This window comes from Oryctolagus cuniculus, chromosome 8 (assembly GCF_051225735.1).
Source record: "Oryctolagus cuniculus isolate XC-2025 breed Fujian yellow rabbit chromosome 8, ASM5122573v1, whole genome shotgun sequence".
In the NCBI taxonomy this organism is placed as follows: Eukaryota; Metazoa; Chordata; class Mammalia; order Lagomorpha; family Leporidae; genus Oryctolagus; species Oryctolagus cuniculus.
In genome coordinates this window covers 66,464,505-66,477,888 of record NC_142874.1, presented here as the reverse complement: position 1 = coordinate 66,477,888, position 13,384 = coordinate 66,464,505, and the positions used below count along the sequence as shown (strand labels likewise).

At 39.9% G+C, this 13,384-nt stretch overlaps 1 protein-coding gene across 5 annotated transcripts in view; it reads left to right on the top strand.

The window, feature by feature from the left end:
• The window catches only part of INTU (inturned planar cell polarity protein), a 111,762-nt gene that overhangs the window by 84,678 nt on the left and 13,700 nt on the right, over positions 1–13,384 (top strand). For 4 of the 5 annotated variants that reach the window (XR_016211984.1, XM_002717241.6, XM_051819869.3 and 1 more), the window contains 4 exons: positions 1,510–1,572; positions 2,673–2,894; positions 11,218–11,703; positions 12,934–13,031. Coding sequence is in view for 3 of the 5 variants with exons in the window: in XM_002717241.6 (XP_002717287.2) it covers positions 1,510–1,572; positions 2,673–2,894; positions 11,218–11,703; positions 12,934–13,031 (869 nt within the window). In the remaining 2 variants the exon portion in view is untranslated. Of the gene's footprint in view, positions 1–1,456; positions 1,573–2,672; positions 2,895–11,217; positions 11,704–12,933; positions 13,032–13,384 lie in introns of those variants that run through there. The other variant, XR_016211983.1, reaches the window with a different exon arrangement.

Sequence of the window (13,384 nt, the reverse complement as noted above, 5' to 3'; positions counted from 1 at the left end):
TCTGATTTGGGATACTGGTGTTCTGCCTCTCCCCACCCTCATTTTTAAAAAAAAAATGTATTTGAGATACGGAGAGAGCATGTCTGTCAACTGATTCAATCCCCGAATGCCCACAGTGTCCAGGGAGTCAGAGCTGGGAGTCAGGAACTTAAGCCACATGGATGGCAGGAACCCAACGACTTGAGTCTTCATTGCTATCACCAAGGGTCTGCATTAGCAGGAAGCTGGAATCAGGATCCAGAACTGGGAGTTGACCTCAGGCTCTCTAATATAAGACACGGGCATCCTAACAGGTGCTTAACTATTAAACAAAACACCCTCCCTAAATTTATCTTTTAATTCTATTTTCCATTAATATTCTGAAGTGCCGTTGTATACATAAATTCTCAACACATATTTGCACAAGTTTATAGTTCTATATAGGGCTGCTATGTTTACCAAAACATATATTGCTGTACAATGTATCCTAAAAATATTTATGCCTGCTCATATGGATCAGCCTTAATTTTTAAACATCTGTATGGTGTTCTGTGATGTTCTGTGGTAAAATATATTAGACTAGGGGCTGGTGTTGTGGCATAGTGGGTAAAGCTGCCACCCTCAGTGCCGACATTCCCTAATGGGCACTAGTTTGAGTCCCGGCTGCTCCACTTCCCATTCAGCTCTTAGCTATGGCCTGGGAAAAGCAGTAGAAGATGGCCCAAGTCCTTGGGCCCCTGCACACATGTGAGAAACCCAGAAGAAGCTCCTAGCTCCTGGCTTCAGATCAGCGCAGCTCCAGCTGTTGCAGCCAATTGAGGAGTGAACCATCGGATGGAAGACCTCTCTCTCTCTCTCTCTCCCCCTCCCTCCCTCCCTCCCTCTCCTCTCTCCATGTAGCTCTGAATTTCAAATAAATAAATAAATCTTAAAAAATAAAATATATTAGTCTAATTCAGTTGATCATTCTCCCATTGTGGAAATTTATGTTATCTTTAATTTGTTTCACAGGACAAGCAATTCTATTAACTTTTATATAAAAAGTCTTGATTCTCTTGTTTATTTCTGTAAACTTCTAGAACAGGAATTAGGCACAGGATATATGTTTTGAGGTTTTTTTGGTTTTGTTTTGTTTTGTTTTTTAGCATACACTGAAAATTCACACAAATAGATTGTACTAGTTTCCACTTTCAAAAGCAGTTTATGTAGTATTGGGTATTTTAGTTGATATATAATAAGTTTTTACCTTAACAAATTTATTTTTTTAAAAATCCTTCATGTAGTAATAACTTGATATGTTCTGTCTAAAATATCTATAATCACCAGTGTTATAAGAACCAAAAATGTAGTTCTCAGTGAAATAAGTATGTTTTCATATTATACTTTTCCCTAACACAATAACATATTGATTTCTAATGAAGTCACTATGAAAAGTTCTGTTACTAAAAAAATATAATTTCTATTTTAATTATTGTAGCTAACTAGGATTTTTGTTAATCACAAAATACACTGTGGATTTTTTTCCCCCAGTCTGAGGATTACTATGACATGAGGAGGCTGTATACAATTTTGGGATCTTCTCTATTTTACAAGGTATGTCAAAGCTTGAAATGTTTATAAATGTCCAACTGCTATATAAACAGACCTAGGTGAATTTTCTCAAACTTTTACAAACATAAGAAATACATTAATATTTTTCCTTCTGAATGAAGGTACCATAAAATTAATATCATAAAGCAAGACTTATACCTGCATATTTTGAAATATAATAAATATATATGGTTTCATTGCATTGTAAGCATTTGTAAATGTATAAAAGAGAAACAGTATTCACAGAACCAAACATGATAAGAATGATACTCATTTCTTTTAAGGTTTTTTGTTTTTAATTGGAAAGGCAGTGTTACAGAGAAAGAGAGACAGAAAGATCTTCCATCCGCTGGTTCATTGTCCAGATGGCCACAACAGCTGGGGCTGGGCCAGGCTAGAGCCAGGAGCTTCTTCCAGGTCTCCCACAAGAGTAGCAGGGGCACAAGCACTTGGGCCATCTTCTAGGGCCTTCCTAGGCACATTAGCAGGGAGCTAGATTGGAAGCAGAGCAGGTGGGACTTGAACTGGCACCCATGTGAGTTGCTAGCACTGCATATAGCAACTTAATCCACTGTGCCACAGCACAGGTCCCAAACAGTAGTTTCTTAATTCCCTCTTGTAATAATGTTTTTTTATCCCCTCTTCAGAAGTAGTTATGTATCTTTTAAGCAAATTTTATAACATTAAGTAGTTGACTTCCATATGAAAGAAATAAAGCATCAAATACATTTAAGTATTTTCATTTTCTAAAAACTGTCTTTAAACAAATACAACACATATCTAACAGAAAAAGATAATACAGAAGGGTACACAGTGAAAAGTCTCTCCATCCCTGACACTGGTTCTCCACTTCCCATCCTCAGAACTCAGTTCTTTCTAGCTTTGTGAAACACTTGGGTATATGCTGCATAGAGATGATCTTGCTTTGCACTAATATCTGCTTGCTGGGTCCATTAAGTTATTTAATCTCTGGTTAATCTAGGGGGGGGGAGTATTTATTTTTGCTATATCCCTACTCCATTTGAAATGAATATTTTAAGCCAATCATGGGATAATTGCTGTGTATCATCTGTTGACTTGTGCTCTTTGTGGTTGAATTCAAGGGTTATCTGATATGCAGTCATTTGCCTAAGGATGATCTTATTGATATTGCTGCATATTGTCGCCACTATTGCCTGCTGCCTTTAGCAGCAAAACAGAGAATTGGTCAGTTGATAATATGGAGAGAAGTGTTTCCTCAATATCACCTGCACCCATCTGCAGACCCAGACACTGAAGTCTTTCAGGAACCTGAAGGGAGATATTTTTTGCTAATTATTGGCTTGGTAAGTTTGCTTGGGTTTCTTTCTTGTAAGTTGTTGTTTTTTTTTTGTTTTGTTTTTTTTTTAACTTTTATTTAATGAATATAAATTTCCAAAGTACGATTTATGGATTACAATGGCTTCCCCCACATACCGTCCCTCCCACCCACAACCCTCCCCTTTCCCACTCCCTCTCCCTTTCCATTCACATCAAGATTCATTTTCGATTATCTTAATATACAGAAGATCAGCTTAGTATACATTAAGTAAGGATTTCAACAGTTTGCTCCCACACAGAAACATAAAGTGAAAAATAATAGATGATTTTTTAAATGATGATGAAATCAGATCAGACCTATTGTCATGTTTAATCCCAGTGAGAGTCAAGTTGGGAGTTGATAATTTCTTTCTTTTTTTTTTTTTTTTTTTTTTTACAGAGGATCAGTTTAGTATGCATTAAGTAAAGATTTCAACAGTTTGGACCCCAATAGAAACACAAAATGAAATACATTGTTTGAGTACTCGTTATAGCATTAAATCTCAATGCACAGCACATTAAGGACAGAGATCCTACATGAGGAGTAAGTGCACAGTAACTCCTGTTGTTGACTTTACCAATTGACACTCCTGTCTATGGCATCAGTAATCTCCCTATGCTCCAGTCATGAGTTTCCAAGGCTATGGAAGCCCTCTGAGTTCTCCGATTCTTATCTTGTTTAGACAAGGTCATAGTCAAAGTGGAGGTTCTCTCCTCCCTTCAGAGAAAGGTACCTCCTTCTTTGAAGACCTGTTCTTTCCACTGAGATCTCACTCACAGAGATCTTTTGCCAGAGTGTCTTGGCTTTCCATGCCTGAAACACTCTCATGGGCTTTTCAGCCAGATCCGAATGCCTTTAGGGCTGATTCTGAGGCCATAGTGCTATTTAGGACATCCGCCATTCTGAGTCTGCTGAGTATCTCACTTCCCATGTTGGATCACTCTCCCCTTTATTTATTCTATCAGTTAGTGTTAGCAGGTACTAGACTTGTTTATGTGCTCCCTTTGACTCTTAGTCCTTTCATTATGATCAATTGTGAACTGAAATTGATCACTTGGAATAGTGAGATGGCATTGGTGCATGCCACCTTGATGGAATTAAATTGGAGTCCCCTGGTATGTTTCTAACTCTACCATTTGGGGCAAGTCAGCTTGTGCATGTCCCAAATTATACATCTCTTCCCTCTCTTATTCCTACTCTTATGTTTAACAGGGATCACATTTCAGTTAAATTTCAACACTTAAGAATAACTGTGTATTAATTACAGAATTAAACCAGTCATATTAAGTAGAACAGACAAAAAAACTACTAAGAGGGATAATGTATTAAGTTGTTCATTAACAGTCAGGGCTATGCTGATCAAGTCACCGTTTCCCATAGTGTCCATTTCACTTCAGGAGGTTTCCTTTTTGGTGTTCAGTCAGTTGTCACCGATCAGGGAGAACATATGGTATTTGTCCCTTTGGGACTGGGTTATTTCACTCAGCATGACGTGTTCCAGATTCCTCCATTTTGTTGCAAATGACTGGATTTCGTTGTTTCTTACTGCGGTATAGTATTCTAAAGAGTACATATCCCATAATTTCTTTATCCAGTCTACCGTTGATGGGCATTTAGGTTGGTTCCAGGTCTGAGCTATTGTGAATTGTGCTGCAATAAACATTAGGGTGCAGACCGCTTTTTTGTTTGCCAATTTAAATTCCTTTGGGTAAATTCCAAGGAGTGGGATGGCTGGGTCGAACGGTAGGGTTATCTTCAGGTTTCTGAGGGATCTCCAGACTGACTTCCATAGTGGCTTGACCAGTTTGCATTCCCACCAACAGTGGGTTAGTGTCCCTTTTTCCCCACATCCTCGCCAGCATCTGTTGTTGGTAGATTTCTGAATGTGAGCCATTCTAACCGGGGTGAGGTGGAACCTCATTGTGGTTTTGATTTGCATTTCCCTGATTGCTAATGACCTTGAACATTTTTTCATGTGCCTGTTGGCCATTTGGATTTCCTCTTTTGAAAAATGTCTATTGAGGTCCTTGGCCCATCTCTTAATTGGGTTGTTGGTTTTGTTTTTGTGGAGTTTCTTGATCTCTTTGTAGATTCTGGTTATTAACCCTTTATCTGTTGCATAGTTTGCAAATATTTTTTCCCATTCTGTCGGTTGTCTCTTCACTCTCCTGACTGTTTCTTTTGCAGTACAGAAACTTCTCAATTTGATGCAATCCCAATAGTTGATTTTGGCTTTGACTGCCTGTGCCTCGCGGGTCTTTTCCAGAAACTCTTTGCCTGTGCCAATATCTTGAAGGGTTTCTCCAATGTTCTCTAGTAACTTGATGGTGTCAGGTCGTAGATTTAGGTCTTTAATCCATGTTGAGTGGATTTTTGTGTAAGGTGTAAGGTAGGGGTCTTGCTTCATGATTCTGCACGTGGACATCCAATTTTCCCAGCACCATTTATTGAATAGACTGTCCTTGCTCCAGGAATTAGTTTTAGATCCTTGATCAAATATAAGTTGGCTGTAGATGTTTGGGTTGATTTCTGGTGTTTCAATTCTGTTCCATTGGTCTATCCATCTGTTTCTGTACCAGTACCATGCTGTTTTGATTACAACTGCCCTGTAGTATGTCCTGAAATCTGGTATTGTGATGCCTCCGGCTTTGTTTTTGTTGTACAAGATTGCTTTAGCTATTCGAGGTCTCTTGTGCCTCCATATAAATTTCAGCACCAATTTTTCCAGATCTGAGAAGAAGGTCTTCGGTATCTTGATTGGTATTGCATTGAATTTATAAATTGCTTTTGGGAGAATGGACATTTTGATGATATTGATTCTTCCAATCCATGAGCATGGAAGATTTTTCCATTTCTTGGTATCCTCTTCTATTTCTTTCTTTAAGGTTTTCTAATTTTCATTGTAGAGATCTTGAACGTCCTTGGTTAAGTTTATTCCAAGGTATTTGATTGTTTTTGTAGCTATTGTGAATGGGATTGATCTTAGAAGTTCTTCCTCAGCCATGGCATTGTCTGTGTATACAAAGGCTGTTGATTTTTGTGCATTGATTTTATACCCTGCTACTTTGCCAAAATCTTCTATGAGTTCCAGTAGTCTCTTAGTAGAGTTCTTTGGGTCCCCTAAATAAAGAATCATGTCATCTGCAAAGAGGGATAGTTTGAGTTCTTCCTTCCCAATTTGTATCCCTTTAATTTCTTTTTCTTGCCTAATAGCTCTGGCTAGAACCTCCAGAACTATATTGAATAGCAGTGGTGAGAGTGGACATCCCTGTCTGGTCCCAGATCTCAGTGGAAATGCTTCCAACTTTTCCCCATTCAATAGGATGTTGGCTGTGGGTTTTTCATAGATTGCTTTGATTGTATTGAGGAATGTTCCTTCCAAACCCAGTTTGCTTAGAGTTTTCATCATGAACGGGTGTTGTATTTTATCAAATGCTTTCTCTGCATCTATTGAGATAATCATATGGTTTTTCTTCTGCAGTCTGTTAATGTGGTGTATCACATTGATTGTCTTGCGCACATTAAACCATCCCTGCATACCAGGGATAAATCCCACTTGGTCTGGGTGGATGATCTTTCTGATGTGTTGTTGCATTCTATTGGCGAGAATTTTATTGAGGATTTTTGCATCTATGTTCATCAGGGATATTGGTCTGTAATTCTCTTTCAGTGCTGCATCTTTTTCCGGCTTAGGAATTAAGGTGATGCTGGCTTCATAGAAAGAATTTGGGAGGATTCCCTCTTCTTCAATTGTTCTGAATAGTTTGAGAAGAATTGGAGTTAGTTCTTCTTTAAATGTCTGGTAGAATTCAGCAGTGAATCCATCTGGTCCTGGGCTTTTCTTTGTTGGGAGGGCCTTTATTACTGTTTCAATTTCTGTCTCAGTTATGGGTCTGTTTAGGTTTTCGATGTCTTCCTGGTTCAATTTAGGTAGGTTGCATGTGTCCAGGAATCTATCCATTACTGATAGGTTTCCCTGTTTGCTGGCATACAAGTCCTTGTAGTAATTTCTGATGATTCTTTTTATTTCTGTGGTGTCTGTTGTTACGTTTCCTTTTTCATCTCTGATTTTATTGATTTGGGTCTTTTCTCTTCTTTTTTTAGTTAGTTGGGCCAATGGGGTGTCAATTTTGTTTATTTTTTCAAAAAACCAGCTCCTCGTTTGGCTGATTTTTTGTAATGTTTTTCTTGATTCAATCCTGTTGATTTCTTCTCTGATTTTAATTATTTCTCTTCTCCTACTAGATTTGGGTCTGGTTTGCTGTAGGTTTTCTAGATCCTTGAGGTGATTTGAAAGCTCATCTATTTGGTGCCTTTCCAATTTCTTGATGTAGGCACCTATTGATATAAACTTCCCTCTTAACACTGCTTTTGCTGCATCCCATAAGTTTTGGTATGTTGTGCTGTTATCCTCATTTACTTCCAGAAAGTTTTTGATTTCTCTTTTGATTTCTTCTATGACCCATTGTTCATTCAGGAGCATGTTGTTCAATCTCCATGTGTTTGCGTATGCTCTAGGGATTCCTGAGTTCTAATTTCCAACTTCATTCCTTTATGGTCTGAGAAGCTGCATGGTATGATTCTAATTCTTTTGAATTTGCTGAGACTTGCTTTATGGCCTAGTATGTGGTCAATCCTAGAGAAGGTTCCATGTACTGCTGAGAAGAATGTAAAATCTTTAGCTGTAGGATTGAAAGTTCTGTATATATCTGTTAGATCCATTTGGGCTATAGTGTCGTTTAAATCTACTGTATCCTTGTTGATCTTCTGTCCTATTGATCTGTCTATTTCTGAGAGTGGAGTATTGAAGTCCCCCAGTACTATTGTATTGGGGTCTAAGTCTCCCTTTTAGTCCGTTAACAAATCTTTTAGATAAACCGGTGCCCTGTAGTTAGGTGCATATACATTGATAATTGTTATATCTTCCTGTTGAATTGATCCCTTAATCATTATGTAGTATCCCTCTTTGTCTCTCTTAACGGTTTTTGTGGTAAAGTTTATGGTGTCTGATATTAAGATGGCTACGCCCGCTCTTTTTTCATTTCTGTTGGCATGGTATATCTTTTTCCAGCCTTTCACTTTCAGTCTGTATGGATCTTTGTTGGAAAGATGTGTTTCTTGTAAGCAGCAAATAGATGGGTTTTGTTCCTTAACCCAATCAGCCAATCGGTGTCTTTTAACTGGACAGTTCAGGCCATTCACGTTCAATGTGACTAATGATAAGTGGTAACTTTGCCCTGCCATTTGCCAAAGATAAGTTCTAATATATGCTTTGAATTCCCTGTGATCTTTTGCTGTGAGGTTTCCTTCCTTGGTTTCCTTCCTTTACCTTCTTTCATATTGATGACCGTGTTTCTTTGTTTCTGTGTGTAACACATCTTTAAGCATCTTTTGCAAGGCTGGACGAGTGGCAACAAATTCTTTCAATTTCTGTTTGTTATGAAAAGTCTTTATTTCACCTTCATTCACAAATGATAGCTTTGCAGGATATAATATTCTGGGCTAGCAGTTGTTCTCTCTTAGTACCTGGGCTATATCTCACCATTCCCTCCTAGCTTGTAGAGTTTCTGATGAGAAGTCAGCTGTGAGTCTGATTGGAGATCCTCTGAGAGTAATCTGATGTTTCTCTCTTGCACATTTTAGGATCTTTTCTTTATGTTTCACTGTGGAGAGTTTAATTACAACGTGTCGTGGTGAGGATCTCTTTTGGTCGTGTTTATTAGGGGTTCTGTGAGCTTCCTGTACTAGGATTTCTCTGTCCTTCTCCAAACCTGGGAAATTTTCTGCTAATATCTCACTAAAAAGGCCTTCTAATCCTTTCTCCCTCTCCATGCCTTCAGGAACTCCTAGAACCCGAATGTTGGGTTTTTTAATAGTATCCTGAAGATTCCCAACAATATGTTTTAGATTTCTAATTTCCTCTTCTTTTCTTTGGTGTGACTGTATCTTTTCCTGTTCTCTGTCTTCTAAGTCCGATATTCTCTCTTCTGCTTCACCCATTCTGTTTGTAAGGCTCTCTATTGTGTTTTTCATTTGATCTATTGAATTCTTCACTTCAGTCACTATCCCAGTTTCTTGTTGTACTAGTTGTTTTGTTTCATTTTGATTCCTCCTTAATATTTCATTTTCACGAGAGAGATTTTCTATCTTGTCCATTAAGGATTTCTGTAGTTCAAGAATTTGTTTTTGAGAACTTCTTAATGTTCTTATCAATTTTTTGAGATCTGCTTCTTGCATTTCTTCTATGTCATCATCCTCATAATCTTGAATTGGGGTGTCTTTTTCATTTGAGGGCTTCATGGTGACTTCCTTGTTTTTATTACCTTGGTTTTTGCGTTTGTTATTTGGCATATTGGAGATATTTGGTTTCTTCACTGTGGTGCTTTTTCTTGTTATACTATGACTCTAGATTAAGTGGACTATCTGTTTTTGATGGAGCCTTAGGGCTTGAGGTGGGTGTGGCCTGAGAGCTCTGTTTGGTGTGCCAAAGGTGACACTCCCAGGTTAGGCGTGGTAAACCTCTCTCTCTCTCTCTCTCTTTTTTTGATTCAAAAGGGAAGTTATTCTGCACAGCTGAACGAAGTTGGAGGTAGTTAGCAGGCAAATGATATACCCACAGGAGCCAGAGATCGGAAGCTCTTTCCCAAGGACCACACAGGGAATCTGTTCTGCCCTCAGAGTGGGCTCAAATTCTCCTTCAGTCTCCCACTGGGTTGCCAAAGTTACGGAATTGTAGCGTCTCTGGAGAGTGCTCACGTGAATTCCGTGAGTTCTCTCCCCCACCGTCTCTTTTTTCACAGTCTCAGTTCAGTAGCACCACAAATTTACTAGGTCCTAATCTCCTGTTAATTCGCCCCGCCCAGAGTCAGGTTTTTCTGCTAGGCTCAGGGCCGGTGCAGACCTGAGGTCGCTCTGCTTATGACGTATGTCCAAGATGGCGCCTGCTCTTTGTCTTGCTCGCCCTTGAGAGGTGAGCGGAGAGAGAGAAACCCGTGTCCGTACCAGTCACCTTTTTTTTTTCCTCTCTCTCTCTTCCAGTTAGCTTGGTGAAGTCCCCCCCCGCCCCGGGGGTTGTTCCCTCTAGCCTCCTCTCTCCGCTTGCCTGCCTGTGTCTCGGGTTATTGAGGTTCGGCTCACCTCACGTTCCAGCGCTGGTGTGTTGAGTCTGCCGCTGGTGTCCCGAACTGTGGGCTCCCACGCTCTCCACGCAGGTCCGCTCCCCTTCCAGCGCTGATGTGTGGACTCGGAGCCCTGGACGTCCCAAGTCTCCCCGCTGTTGTCTGTGTGGCACGCACTCCCCTTCGAGCACTTGCGCGCAGACCCTGCAGCTTGCGCAGCTTGGTCCCGCGGCTCGGCTTCCGCCTATTTTGCCTTTTATTGATGGTCTAAAGTAAATACAAAAACAAACATGGTCCCTTAATATCATGTGCATGTCAAATACCAATATTCTAGAAAATGTTATGTGCTGTTTATTTTTCCTTTCTTTTCCATCAAGTTAGTGCTCACAGATAAATAAATAATTAATAAAATTAGGAAAAGATTTTAGCAAGTTCTTAAGATCTTTTGTTCCTCTTTCTATATGATATTATTTTTTAGCTTGTTTTGGGAAATAGAAGGGGACATAAAAATAATATAGAATCAGAAAAAGTATAAATACGTAATTGTAAATGAAAGGACTTCCCAATAATTGAGGCTGTTTGAAAGCCGTCTTAGGGAATTCCATGTGTCAACAGAGGTTACTGGTATATCACAAGGAAGCAATCTGAGATTGTTTTAAACCAGAATCAAAAATATTGATAATAAAAAAATGCAGATATTAACAAGGAAGGGAAGCAGGAGAGAATTTTTTTTTATTTTTTATTATTTGATTAGTAGAGTTATAGACAGTGAGAGAAAGAGAGACAGAAAGAAGGGTCTTCCTTCCATTGGTTCACTCCCCAAATGGCTGCTACAGCCGGCACTGCGCTGATCCAAAGCCAGGAGCCAGGTGCTTCTTCATGGTCTCCCATGTGGGTGCAGGGCCCAAGCACTTGGGCCACCCTCCACTGCCCTCCCAGGCCACAGCAGAAAGCTGGACTGGAAGAGGAGGAAGCGGGACTAGGACCCGGTGCCCATGGGATGCTGGCGCTGCAGGCAGAGGATTGACCAAGTGAGCCATGGCGCCGGCCCCTGGAGAAAAATTTTTAACAGTGATCACTTGATTATAACATGGGTTTGTATGTCTTCAGTATTTGTAAGTTTTTATATATCTATTACATATAAATATTTTCATGGTAACATAATACATATTAATAATTTTTTTCCTATAGAAATATTATATGTTATGTGTACTATTAGAAGCAGGAGGCTGCGCATCCAAAGCTATTGGGAATCCTGGACCGGACTGTATATATGTGGATCAGGTCAAAACAACCCTTCAGCAGCTGGAAGGAGTAGATTCCCGCATCGATGAACATCTCATATCTCCTTCAGGCCCCTGTTTGTCTTGTGCTGACTGGTTCCTTGCGGGATCCCGTGAAAAAGCAGATACTTTGACCACGTCACCTATCCTCAGTAGGCTACAAGTGGCTTCCAAAGTAGCAACCTCCCCAACGTGCAGAAGATCCCTTTTTAGTGACTATTCCTTAAAGACACGTAAGCCGAGTCCTTCCCGGAGCAGTGGAGGATCTGACAATGGTTGCGAAGGTGGAGAAGGCGTTATTGGCATTAGCCCTCACACCACCCCGGATGCAGTACGGAAGCAAAGAGAGTCCCAGGGCACTGATGGTTCAGAAGAAAGCGGGTCCTTCCTGAAGGTCTGTGTTCAAGTGTGTATATCCTAGGAGCTGCGCTGTCTGTCCAGTCTGTATTTTGTGATTACAAGAGGATTTTTTTTAATAGCAGCTTGTTCCTCATTTGAAATGGTGGTGTTTTTAGTCCCTGATGGCAAACCACTGATTTAGAACCAGAAAGAGAAGAAAGCGAGACAGGAGCCTCTTGACATCCGGGACATTCATTTAACAGTACTTAAAAGTTGGGAAACTCTTTAATTCTGCTTTCCATGTTCATTTCTTTCTTCTCTGTTCACACTGATAACAGAGAACATTCTAGCCATGGTACATATGCGGGGATGATCTGAGTAAACAGCTGGCAGAATGTTCAAGAGAAACAAAGAGTCAGAACTTTGAGAAGGAGAATGTGTGTGTAATCCTCCATCCTCGAGGACTGAATGTGACTGAACCACATTTCAAAGATGTTCATTTTTCAGCTAGTTTATTACTTAGTTTTCTGATTTTTCCAATGAAAATACCATGGAATATCTAAATTGCTGTCAAAATAATCATCCATTTAAGATTTTTACTTATGTTACAGATGCTGTTGTCTTTTAAAACATTTTTGAAACTTGCCATTTGGGTAGATGGAGGGGATAGCTAACAAGGCATGAAGAAGGAGGAGGAATCTGAGAAGGGGCACAAATAAAATACAAGATTCTGAGTGGCCTGGCATGAATAACCATAGATTCAGTCTCCTAATTTCAAACACTCCTAGAGCTGTAAATGGAATGTTTTTAGGAAGTACTCATATCAGTACTGTACCCACTGAAACTGGGTAACAAAGCCACAGACAGCTCCTAAGAGAAACTAAATTAAATTAAAGAGTCACCCATTCAACAGATGTTGACTGAACACCTACCAAGTGCCAGGGGCTATGGTGCACAAAGATACAAAGATGAATAAGACATAGCCCCTGATGTTGAGGAGCGCAGAGAGTCTAGGGATGGAGACAGGTACGCCCATGTGTGAACCTGATAATGGTGACACCTTGGTGCAAGTATGAGGTTTTCAGAGTACGTGGTGCCTTGCCGTGACATGGCCCTGGATCCCTATTAGCTAAGGATAAGTCAGGAGGTGCTAGGTACCATTGAAAATATTTAAAGGAAGCACTGCGAACTAGAAAATTGTTCTCTTAGAAGGATTTTAATTTTTAAATTCTTTCTGCTGTTATATCCCATTCTTAGCTATAATCTACTTAACTGTATTTTTCAGGTCACTAAGAAGAAGTCTGCTCTTCCAAATCCATTTCATTTGGGAAACTTGAAAAAGGATCTTTCAGAAAAGGAATTGGAAATATATAACACAATGAAGTAAGAAACTTCATTATAATATTCTTCCTCATTTAATCTCTCTGTCTTTAAGGAAGTTTTACAGTAAAAAAGTATAATCTATAACATATAAAGGTATTTCAAAAAGTACATGGAAAAATGGATTTAAAACATAAGTTTAGGGGCTAGTGCCGTGGCTCACTTGGTTAATCCTCCACCTGTGGCACCGGCATTCCATATGGGCACCGGGTTCTAGTCCCGGTTGCTCCTCTTCCAGTCTAGTTCTCTGCTGTGGCCCAGGAGGGCAGTGGAGGATGGCCCAAGTGCTTGGGCCCCTGCACCCGCATGGGAGACCAGGAAGAAGCACCTGGCTCCTGGCTTTGGATTGGCGCAGT